Source organism: Dromiciops gliroides, chromosome 3 (genome assembly GCF_019393635.1).
Source record: "Dromiciops gliroides isolate mDroGli1 chromosome 3, mDroGli1.pri, whole genome shotgun sequence".
Lineage (NCBI taxonomy): Eukaryota > Metazoa > Chordata > Mammalia > Microbiotheria > Microbiotheriidae > Dromiciops > Dromiciops gliroides.
The window spans coordinates 527598101-527610556 of record NC_057863.1 but is presented as its reverse complement, the minus strand read 5'-3'; the positions used below and the strand labels follow the sequence as shown (position 1 = coordinate 527610556).

General features: G+C 36.4%; 1 protein-coding gene across 1 annotated transcript in view; it reads left to right on the top strand.

Moving 5' to 3' along the window:
* GUCY1A2 (guanylate cyclase 1 soluble subunit alpha 2) overlaps window positions 1-11239 on the top strand; it is a 424741-nt gene extending 413502 nt beyond the window's left edge. The window contains exon 8 of the mRNA XM_043994631.1: window positions 817-11239. Within this exon, the coding sequence (XP_043850566.1) occupies window positions 817-1024 (208 nt within the window). The 3' untranslated portion in view covers window positions 1025-11239. The remainder of the gene's footprint in view (window positions 1-816) is intronic.
* The last annotated feature ends 1217 nt before the right edge of the window (window positions 11240-12456 follow it).

The window sequence follows — 12456 nt, the reverse complement described above, 5'->3', positions numbered from 1 at the left end:
GGATTTAAAGGAAGCCAGGGAAAGCAGTAGGCATAGATGAGGAAGAAAGGCATTCCCAGCATGGAAAACAGTGAGAGAGGATCCCTAGAGAGGAAAGAGATAGATAAAGTGTCATGTTTGTGGAACAGCAGAGGCCAGTGTCACTGAATTGAGGATTATGTGGTGGAGAGTGAGAAGACTGGAAATGTGGAAGGGGACTAGGTTGTGAAGGGCTCTGAATGACAAAAAGAGCATTTTGTACTTGATCTTGGAGGTGATGGGGAATCACTGTAGCTTATTCAGTAGGGAAAGAGTAGCAGCAAGTGACACTATAGCAGACAGAAAGTGCTATTTGTACACTTTCATTCTACAAACAAGACACTCTATCTCTTGACTGTGGGCATTCTTGGTCTGTCCACCATCCCTACAATCCCCTACATTCTCCACTCTAGCTACTGACCTCCCTGGCTTCCTCTAAATCTCAACTAAAATCCCATCTCCTGCAGGAAGTATTTCCCAAACTCTTTTAATTACAGTGCCTTTCTTCTGTTCATTATTTCTTATTTATCCTGTATATAGCTGGCTTTGTATATGTGAATTTGCAAGATGTCTCCCACATTAGATTATAAGCTCCTTGAACGCAAGGACTGTCTTTTGCCTCTTTTGTATTCCCAGCACTTATCGCAATGCCTGGCGCATAGTAGAAGCTTAATAAATGTTTACTGAATTGAACCGAACTGAAAATTCATCAGAGAAAGGTTCCCTGAATGAGCTGTTCAGAGTCTGTGCTCTTCCTTCTTAGCTATTTTGTTGACATTTTCTTTCCATTGTCACCAGATTATTGAAGAGAGAAGACAGTTTTACCTTCATTCCTCGGTCCCGTGAAGAGCTTCCAGACAACTTTCCAAAGGAAATCCCTGGGATCTGTTATTTCCTGGAGCTCACAACCGGTCCCAAGCAGCCAAAGCCCTCGATCTCTTCAACTCGAATGAAGAAGGTTTCCTACAACATTGGCACCATGTTCCTTCGGGAGACAAGCCTATGAGACCTGCTACAGATCAAAGACTCATAACTAAAGCACAAGCCCACAACCTGGGTCTGGACAGAAAAGTGAAGAGAGACCCTTTCTTCTTCACTACATCATCCTGGGCAAGCAGTACAATCTCTGTGTAATGTCACGCAATAATACTAGAATAAGGTGGGTGATGACTGTCAGTAAACAAACTGGACGGGAAGACAAGTAAGGGAATGAGATGCATCCATCCTTAAATGATTTATTATTGGCCACTTTAAAAAACAAATTATAATCATAATCCCTTTATCAAATAAAACCTAAAAATAAATTCCTTGGGTTTTCTGTTTGATATCCATGAGGTGACATGACCTTAAGAATTGTACCCACTGAAAAACAAAGGAGAGCCAGTGTGGAGTCTGCATTCTTAGTTTCAATGTGTGAATTCAGTAAAGGAAATTTTATAATTTTTTTGGAAGAGACATTTCTTACAGATACCATAGAGGTTTGGTCAACTTCCCAGCCAGAGAAATTGTAACTGAGTAAAATATTTTAGGGATATTACCTATTTTTATACATCTTTCTCTTTCTGGATAAATAACATTTCACATAACAATTGAATCAGCTTTTCAGAGTAAACTACTGTATATTTGGTGTATTATGTAACTTTAACCTAATAATCTAATATGGTTACACTTATTTAGAAGGATTAGTATCAGATAGGGATTACTTCAGTGGGGATTTCATTTGTGCAGAAAACCCTGTCCGTCTGCTTAGTAGACATGTCTTTCAAATGTAATTATTGTAACATGATTTTTTTTAAAAAAGTGGAGTTCCTAGAAGTAAACTAGACAATAAATACATGGAGAGAAATCTTTTTTCTTCTTCTCATTGAAAATTTGCAGTAATTTACAAAGGAAAATTACTTTGGTCTCTCTAATGGTTTCCCTCTAATTTATAGGTACTTTAAAATGTAGGTAGATATTGGGACTTGCTAAATTATGCCCCACAATATAATACTTATTAAATACCTACTATGTGCAGAGCACTGCACACGCAAAATGTACTAAATGTCATTATCTTTGTATTTCTCTCCTTTCTGAGTCAGTGCGAATGATGATAGATTGTTGCCTCATAAGAATGGAATTGGGTTACTTATTGCTCTTGTGAGCTACTTCCAGTGACTGTGGGTATTAGTGTGAAGTTCAAAATTTTGCCAAGATTGGCAATATTTAATGGTTTTATTTTCTTGTATAGCATAAAATAGACAAAAGTTCCTATTGTATGGTTTGGAGAAACAAAAAAGGCAAGTTATGCTGCAGTTTGATGCTACTTTTTACAATAAGTGACTCCCCATCATGGAAGTTTGAAGAGGTCTACTATATTCAGACCTGGTGAATTCCCCCTGCCCACAATCACTGCAGTAGCCTGCAGGTTTTTATTGCATGATTCCCTAAAATTGAATCCTCTTCCCCTTGACCAACACTGCATGAAAAAAGGAATCTACATCATTACTGACCTACCCTGAAGTCAGGGGCACTGTGTTGCAAGGATAGTCAGAGTTTGGAATCAAGACAAATTCAAAAGGCCTGTTCTAATTAATGATCTGGAAGCATTTGTTCTGTAGCTCTATTGTGATGTGTGGCTATTTCCTTATTCCATGGTTACTCATTGCTTTCCCTCCCCTGGATTTGATTAGTAATCAAGGTATATTGAATTCTGTGGTGCGTTTTTTGCCCCTTTTCTTTAGGTCAGAGATTTACAGTGGTAACTGCTGTACCACAGCTGAGAATTAGAGATTTAAAAGTGTCTTTCTATAAAATAATATCCTAATTATGAGGCTCAATAAATCCTCCTAAAGTTGACTAAGATATGTGGATGGGAAGCCCTTTTAGATATAAAAATTATGTCTTGTGATCATTATTGTTAATATAATTGTTGGGCTCTCTCACCCTTGAGTAGGGCACTGGCAAAGCAGTGGAGGGAAGATGAAGAGACTATATTTCTTGCCCCTCAATGTGTTCTCCACTTCTTCTAGGCCAAGGGCTTTGTCTTCCACCAAGAGGAGAGAATGCCAAGGTCATCGTGTCAGGGCTCTTCCCTGCTTGACTCCTAGGGTGCTTCAAACTTATTGTAGACCATGTGGCCCAGGTAAACTTAGAGCTTAGTAGTCCCCTTCTCAAGGTAGGAGATAGCTTAGCTACCTGACAGCATGTGAGCACCTAAAGATCGAACATGGCTCATTTTAGGATCATGCTAGTTCTTATATTCATGAATGGAAACCAGATATTGCCAAATGACTTCTCTTGTATTGCTGAACATTTTCATTTATTAATAATGATGAATATGCAATCATATATATGTATATATGTAAATATTCATCACATAAATTCATACAAGTTATATATATATATATATACATATATATACATATATATATTATGTGCTTGTGTAACCATATGGCTATAAGAAGTTTCTAGCATCTATTCAGCTTGTTCTTTTGCCTTTTGCGGTGGATTTTCCCTAAAGATCCAAACAAAGAAATAGCCACACTTGGTTTAAGGAGCAGTAGGTAAGAAGATTCCAAACTCTCCTGGATAGTCATTGTCCAATAAGGAGAATCAGATCAAGTGAGAAAAAAGTTGTATACAGTGTAAACTCTCATTTTATCAGAATCAACTGATTTCAACATTGATTTATGCAATTCACTTACAGAAAAAATTGGAATGTATACTACTATATTCACTTATATTTCTGTCACATGTCAAATTAAAGAATTTAGTATAGATTCAGTTATATGTGTGTATACATATAGCTATGTCATACTCAGGATATGAACTTACATTTTTTTTTCATGCAGTTAGATCTAATCTTGTTCTATGGAGCTCTGTTCTGAAGGAGTGATTCACTTTATCTTCTTTATCTTGTCACCTTTGTCTTGTTATTGATTATTCAAGTTCCCATGTTGCTATCTGTCTTTGCAAGGTGCTGTAAGTAATATCTATGAATTCCATTCATAGCCATGGAAGTATGAAACTGTAAAGAGCAGGATATTTCCATTATAGGGCAAGTAAGCCTAAAGTTTCCACAGTTTTCTAATTAGGAATATGAACTGAAACAGTTGGATAAGAATACTGGCAAGTTACTCTTTGCCTTCTCAACATCATAAATTTACTTGACTGATGTCTGCACTGACATTTTACATTTTAAAAAAGATTTTTCATGCAGCATCTCCCATGTATCAGAAGACATCAGACTGAAATGTAATTGACTGCCCCTCATAGAAATATAATGGTATTAAGTGCAGAATCATTTTAAAATCATTTGTTACATATTAAGCTTCATTTGTAAAAAATACACTTTCAGAAGATAGTCAGTATCTATAGTATGACTCTTCTAATGTACTCACAAGGAGCTAATTTGGAGTGACTTGATAATCATAGCTGTCAATGCAAGAAATTGATGTCAATATCACCATGGAAATAATACTAATGTTGGAAAATATACTGAAAAGGAAATATAACACTTATTTAGCAAAACCATAATCTACCAAAATGTGTAAAGAACATATTGAGCATGATCAGTATAGAACTAATAACAATAATCAAAATCATTGATAGTGATTCAAAATATGAAGTTCTGTGCTTTTGCATCATGGAAACTAGATGATTAAAAATGGCTCCCTTAGAAATAAATTTACTTAGATCAGTTCTGGGTGACAATGTGAGGAACAAAACTTGTGGTAGATTTCCCAGTATTGTCACTTGCCTCTGTGCTTAAATCTTACTTATAAGTAATCAATTATGGTTTAAATTTTACATTGTTTTCCCTTAACAATGTGTGGGACTCTGTGATCTGTGGACTAGCTATGATTTGGAGAATGAACCTAATTTGACATTTCTTGGAGAGGTTGGAAACTCATTAGTTTAAATGTTTGAGGCTCATGGGTTGACCAGCAATAAGGTACATGAAATTCAATATTTTATTGGGAGGATATGTTGGTATCTAGTAAATAATGCCTTCTTGAATTCAGCCACAACTTTATTTTAAAATTGATAATAAGAATATCTGGCACCACATCTTTATAGATTGTGCATAGTAATTTATGCTGAATTTTGAAATATCAAGAGGCAACTCAAGTTCATTATCATTGTCATTATCATGAAAAATATGTATTCACTGTCATCTGACTGCCTGATACTATTTAGGACAGGTGCTATGGGTATTTAGGGTAGGGATTAGAAATGTTTTGGATTTGTGTCAGAGGGTACAATATCAGCCTGTTTTGGTGTGCACTTTTGACCAGTATTTAGGCTCTCCTTTACACTTTATTCCTCCATTGTCCCACTGTGCTAATATCTGTTATTTCCATCATTCTTTCCCATCTGGCCACATCTCTCCTGGGCAATAGGGGCTAGATTGAGGCTTACTAAAGGTATCAAGCTTCACCTTCCATTATTGTTGCATTATTGGTATATGGTATATCTGCCTCATTGCATATTTTAGGCATGCAATACAACATTAAAACAGTTCAGAGGATATAGAGAATAAAACATTTATCATAGCTAACTGCATCACTCTAAAATTAAGATATTTTTAGGTATTCCATAGTGCACACATATATGTATATGTCTTTAGTTTTTGTTTCACTGACTCTTTTCTTGGACTGTTATTTCATATGACTTAATCGAAATTTTCTTTAGAATTACTTTTGATTCAGAACAGGTTTGAAAGTAATGAGTACTTACCTAGTAACAAGAAATCCAAATCAGAAATACAGATTGTAGAATACTATTTGTATATTTACATAAAACATGTATCTAGTGCCCACTGGCTACCTAGTATTGCCTAAGACAAGTATTTTGAGTGTTTATAGCAGGGATCAGAAACTATAAAATTCTAATTTGCTCCTGAATGTAGTATGCTACTGATGAAATAAGCATTCACGTGACATACTGGACATCCATTTGGGAACATGTACTGCACAGTATATTAAAGATCATTTGATTTGGATCACTGTAAAATATACACATTATAATGACATTGTGTTCTCAGATATTAAAATGATTATCTGACAGAAAGAACCAACTTCATGTAGCATGGAACATGTTAATCTCTATTGTCCACATTAAAGAATAGCTACATCTACATGAATATACTAGCATTTAGTAAGTAAAATGGACATGGGTAGCTTTAGGATTTCACTTTTCAACTTTTAAAAATACTATGACATCATATCTAACACTAATATAAACTTGGTTATTTATAATGGGCACTGAGTTATTTTATTTTGCTAGAGACAATTAACTATTGGTAGTATTCTAGTCCAAGATGTAGCAGAATTGTAGCCAAAACCTACTTTGTCATAATGTTTTTATATGAACCTTGTATGTCCTAGGTCTCATCTAAAAAAAATTAAAAATAAATAAAAATGAATGGTAGCTTACTGAAACCACATTTGACTCAGAAGGGCAAAGGAGGTATAAGAAGATTGATATGATCATTTTACTATATTTAGTTCATATCCATCTTAAATTTTTGCTAAACAGAAAATAGTCTTATACACAGTAATCTATGCAAAATGGAAGGTGTCAGTCAAGTGCCTCATGAGACATCACATCCATATTAGGGGAATCATCTGGTTGACAGTCAGGAAGAGCACTCATGGATTAGCTACGAAATTTTGAAAACTGAGTGAATTACTAGGGATGAAGTAAACACTAACAAATGCATAAGAGATGTATCATGCCAGCTGGAGTTATTTTCCCAAAGTATTTCACTTCAGGCTTCAGGGATCCTCATATAATGGCTTCCATGAGAAATAAAATCACTTCAGTTTCAAATTCAGGGATTGTACTTTCTAAGCATGATTTTTCATGCTTGAAAAGAGTCTTCACTGACACACACAAGAGAAGACTCTTGCTCCCTAATATCGGTTATTAGGTTTAATCACTAACAGATTGTATATGTAGTTAATGCCAAATGCATGTAGCATAGAACAAGGTTTACCAAACTACAACAAAGAGGGAAAGACTTTTGAGCTTCTGGATATTGTTCAATTTATAGTGGGAACTTTCATAAGGATTGCTTTGACAGTAATGAGTGGAAAGTCACCAAGTTAGCAATGGTTACCACTATGTGTTTTTTTAACATTAAATTGTACATATGTCTAAAATTTATTCCCAAGCAATACCTTCTCATGCTAACTCTTAAAGCAATAATTTAAGCCATGGTGATGCTAATACATGCAACATACTTCTACGTGAGGTAACCACTAAACCCTGGGAAAATGCCAAAACTCTGTACAAAAGCAATAATAAAGCATGTTATGGTTTATTTAAAGATTTCTTTTCCACAGTCGCCAGGGTGCCATAAAAACTGAGGTACAGAACATAGCAGATGAGCTCTTTAATCTATCTCAGATGTCACCATTTGCCAATCTGCTACAAAGTAATTATTGTCCCTTGCATAGTTATTCCTGGGATCTAAATAACACACATATGGAGAATTTCTCTCATACCATGATTTCTGTTTCTGATTGTTTCTGTGAAGTCTTAGAGCCACATTGAAGATGAATAGCAGAACCGGGACAGTTGTACAGTGAATATTCTGATGAGACAGTAGATTTTATAGGAATAAGGAGGGGCTCCTTGTAGTGACAGCTAACTAAAATGTTGGTCCATGGTGAACAAGCTCTTGGAAGAGGAAAGGCTGAATGGGAAAGGGTCATTAAGAAACAACAGATTTGTGGTTTTATCAGCAAAGGGAAGCCTCTGAGAGGAAACTGATTTGTAGCTTCTTTACAGCTTAAAGTGTTAGAGTTGGCTGGGGCACTGAAATGTTGTCACTAGCTCAGGGTCACATACAGTATATGACAGAGATGGGACTGGAACTCATTTCTTCCTGACTTCAAGGATAATTCCCCATCTATTTCACTGTTGTGACTCTTCAAGGGGTCATGTTTTATGGATATTAATTAGGGATTGAGAAATGTTTATGTAGGGGAGATCATTGTCTTTAGGATGTGAATCTGAAAGTCTTGCTGGGTGATGGACTAAAACAAAAATTGATAACAGAATTATTTCTACCTATTTAAGTTGTGCTCGAGATGAGTGAGGAAACAGGGAAACCCTAAGTGATGATTCTGGTGTTTTGAATGTTGCCACTTAACGTTTATTTTTAATCCAGTCAGAGTAGTGTGTCAAAGTTAACCAGAACTATGAAAGATGTTGATCCTTGTATCATTTAGAACCCTAGATGGAGAAGGTGACTTGTGTATCCAAGCTGTCTTTTAGGCAAAAAAGTAGACATTTCTCTTCATTCTATGTAATTTGGGCAGGAGGGAAAGAATGGACGTCTGAGCCTTAAAAAACAAAAACAAATAAACAAAAGAACAAAAACAGATAAATATGAAGCTAGTGTGACCTAACTAGATATTATCTCCTCCATCCTATCATTACCCTGGGAAAAGATGAGAATATGGGCAAGTGCAAGTCCATGTACTGACCACAAACAGAGCATAAGAATTGTAATCTATCACCATTCCCATGGAAATAGCCTGTTTCACTCAAGAAATTCAGCAAGACCCCCCCCCATACTTTTAAAATAAAAGTCATTGACACATGCTGTCATTATTTAATGAATGATAAAGACACCAAATTAATGTATATTAAATGACAGCCATTTTACCTTTCTCAGATAACCAAGTTACTTGTATATAGCGTGCTAATTTCCAGTATTTGCTTAAGCCATTGTGGCTAAGTAACTGAAAACCTAAAAGAGAGAAAAGCTAAGTGCAAAGCAAGACCATTTGGGCTAGGTTTTGATTTCACTGGTGGGGGAGGGGAGGAATTTGTGTTGATCCAATGATATGATACATAGTACAAAAGGGACTGGGAGTGATTCTACCTATGGAGCAAAGTCAGCTATGAGAAGAGTTGCTTCTTCGTACCTCTGCTTTTCCTGATGCCATTCTTCTTGTGTTATTGTCTAGCTGCAGTTCCAAACTTGATAGATGCATGAAACAGGGAAAAGTGTTAGGGGTGGAGGGAGGAATAATGCAGGCAACTGTGAATAATGAAGACCAAGGTGATTGCATTTTTTTTTCCTTCCTTTTAGAAGATGTGGGGAGTATTAGAAGAGTGGCAGCTCCTGTGGAGAGCACTACTGGTTTAATGAAACCCAAATGGTTTCCCTAGCCTATTGTTCTCTCCTATTTCAAAGAAACAAACTTCACAAGCCCCACATCTTTCTCAGGAGGCAGTGCCAACCTCTTGGCAGCTGCACATTTCATCAGGACTGGGATTAGTTGTTTGTGGAGCTACAAATAGAAACTCTGTGAATGTGGCAGATAAGGCTAGACGCAGTTACAGTGGTGAAGGTAAATCAGTGTCAGAACATCTGGAGTGATGGGACAAAGAAAGCTGAATGCTGAACCTTGCTACAGGCCTCAGGCTAAGGAAGTAAAATTAGCACAGGCCAGGGGAGTACTGAAAGGAAAGCGATCTTGAAAAACAGTCCTCCCCTTTCTTCACTTGCCAAATCTTCCTATTCAAGAAGCTTAAACAGTTTGTGTTTATGTGGTCTAGGGTTTTAAAAGGTTATCACTTGCATTTAGATTTTTTTCTAGGTACCTAATTCTCATCTCAAGAGAAATCCTTTAAGTAAGTACTTAAGTATATTCAATGTCATTTTAGCCCATTATTCTTCTGACTAGCTATAACTAATTCTAATTCTCTTGTCTTGTGTTGCTTTTTGTTCTAATGAGTTCTATGAATTGACCTAGACAATTTAAGTCAAGGATTGTGAAATCATTTCTGAGCATATTACATTTATTTATCTATGTGCATGTGTATATGTGTTTAGAGGGGCTTCCACCTGCCTCCCTAATATCATCCTCAACTTGGACCTATGATGTTGACAGGATAGATTTCTTATGCAACAATGAAGACTGAAAAGAGAGGATGGGTAGAAGCTAGGTTCATGAGATCATAGATTAAGTGCTAGAAAGGCTCTGTGATGTAGTTTGACACAACCCCCTCAATTTATAGTTGAGGAAACAGAGAAATAGAGAGCTTAGGTGATTTTTCTTCTCAGTTAACCTAGGTCACACAGGTAGTATGTGGCAAAGCCAGGAGTAAAAGCCAGGTCCTTTGATTCTCTAAGTCCAGGATATTTTCACTTATTCTGCATTTCTTGTGTATAGTACATACATATGCGTCTTGAGCACCCAATTATCTGAATAAATGAATGAATATGAATAAAAACATTTTAACTATGTAAAATTGAAAAAATAATATTCAATGGGGTTGGGGATGAGGAGAGAAAATAGTTTGCTGTTAATTTACAAAGTTATTTTTCAAGAAAATGAATAAGAAGATTGGGAAAGAAATAGGAAATGATAGTACCAGGGAATCACTGATAGCTGAATTTCTCAGTATTTGGTAGTTTGACTTGGCTGAAGTCACACAGATAGGAAATGGATCTGAATCGAATTTCTCAGTATTTGGTAGTTTGACTTGGCTGAAGTCACACAAGTAGGAAATGGATCTGAATCTATATTTTCTTTGGTGGTAGTAGTTTGACTCCTATTCAATGGTAATATCCTAGTGTGTGGTAAGAAGTGGCTCTTTCTTTACTTTGCATATATTCATGTGAATTGATACAGGTTCATTCAGATCCATGAAACACAAAGGAGTCATATATGGTCAAATGAATATTCAGTTTCCAGATGCCTCCCAAATATTGCCCTCAACTTGGGCCTATGATGTTAACATCCTAGTTATTTAATGGGAATGGAATATAAGTAATTGAAGAAAAAATAGCCTTTGAAAATCAAAGTAGATTTGCCTGGTTTTGTGGTTTATTGTCCTAAAAATAATTTGATGTCCAGAGTTGTTTAGCATTTTAAAGCACCTTGTATATCTTATCTCCTTTGACCCTTACAACAACCCGGTGAAGCAGATACTAAAGGTATTCCTGCATTTTACAGATGAGAACTGAAGCTTAGGAAGGTTATGGGACTTGCCCAGGATTACAAAATTGGTACTACTCCTTCCACTATCTCATGCTCTTTATCAAAGCATTCCAAGAATACTCTACTAGTTATTTCAAGATTTGGTTAGAAAAGAAAGGAAGAGAGGAATGGAGGGAGGAAAGAAAAGTAAAAGAGGGAAAAGGAAAGGATGAAAGGGAAAAAGGCAGGAGGGAGGGAAGGAAGGAATGAAGGAAAAAGGAATGAGGGAAGAAAGTAAAGCAAGGAAGGAAGGAAGGAAGGAAGGAAAAAAGAGGAAAGGAAAGGAAGAAAGGGGAAAGGAAGGAAAAAGGGAAGGGAGAAAAGGAGAAAGGGAGGGGAAAAGGAAAGGAAGAAAGAGGGAAGAAGCAAGGAAAGGAAGAAAGATAAGATGAAAGGAAGAAAGGGAGGAAGGAAGGAAAAAAGAAAGAAAGAGTGAAGGGAGGGAGAGGTGGAGGAAGAAAAGAGAAAGAAAACACTAGAGGAAGAGAAGGAAGGGAAGAAGGGAGGAAGAAAGCAAGAGAAGGAGGAAGAAAACAAGGAAGGGAGGAAGGAAGGAAAAAAGAAAGAAAGGGAAAGAGAACTAAAGGAGGGGAGATGAAGTAAGGAAGGAAAAAGAAGACTAGAGCGAGGAAGGAAGAAAAGAAAGAAGGAAGGAACAAAGGAGGGAAGGAAGGAAGGGAGGATGGACTTATTGTTATAAAGTAGGAAAATATATTAGACCCAAGATGTATTGTGGTCAAACAGCCTCCACCACCACCACTGCCCGCTCCCCCCCCCCACACACACACACTGTTTCAAGAATTATCAAAATGTGGGATTTCTTGAGCCTTTCTCAGGAAACACTGTGGTCATTTGGCACTACTTTTAAGATATTATCTCCTAGTCTTCAGATTCACTTTCAGAATTTTAATGAATTATGTATTTTTCTTGTCTTCCACCAATTTCTGCATTAAAGTGGTTAGGTCTTGTGAGAGTGCAAAACAGTATCCTGGACACTGGTTTGCATTTTATAATGAGGACAATCCTATAAATCTATTTTATCATTTAAGACTTCTGGGCTCAAATAGATAATGTCACTGTTTTTAATAACACAGAATAAGTTCTAATAAGTTTAGACATATATGACAGACTGTTATTTATCTTCCAATCTATTTAACAATGGTGTTCAGAAATCTTCACATAAGATGTGGAACTAAATATTATAGAATTTCTGAATCAAATGAAATTTGTGACATTTTTGGAGTAGATTAACTGAACAATACATAAGAGCCTCTGACGTTACTCCAGCTAATTCATGGCAAATGGGAACCGCTTTAAGACCAAGCCCAAAGAAGCCTCCATTTGAATAGGAACACAGCTTTTCTAACCTCCCAAGAGGTACATCTTTGTGGATTCTGACACAAGCTTTAAAAAGAACTTATGTTCTTCAACAATCATCTAAGTGATTGAA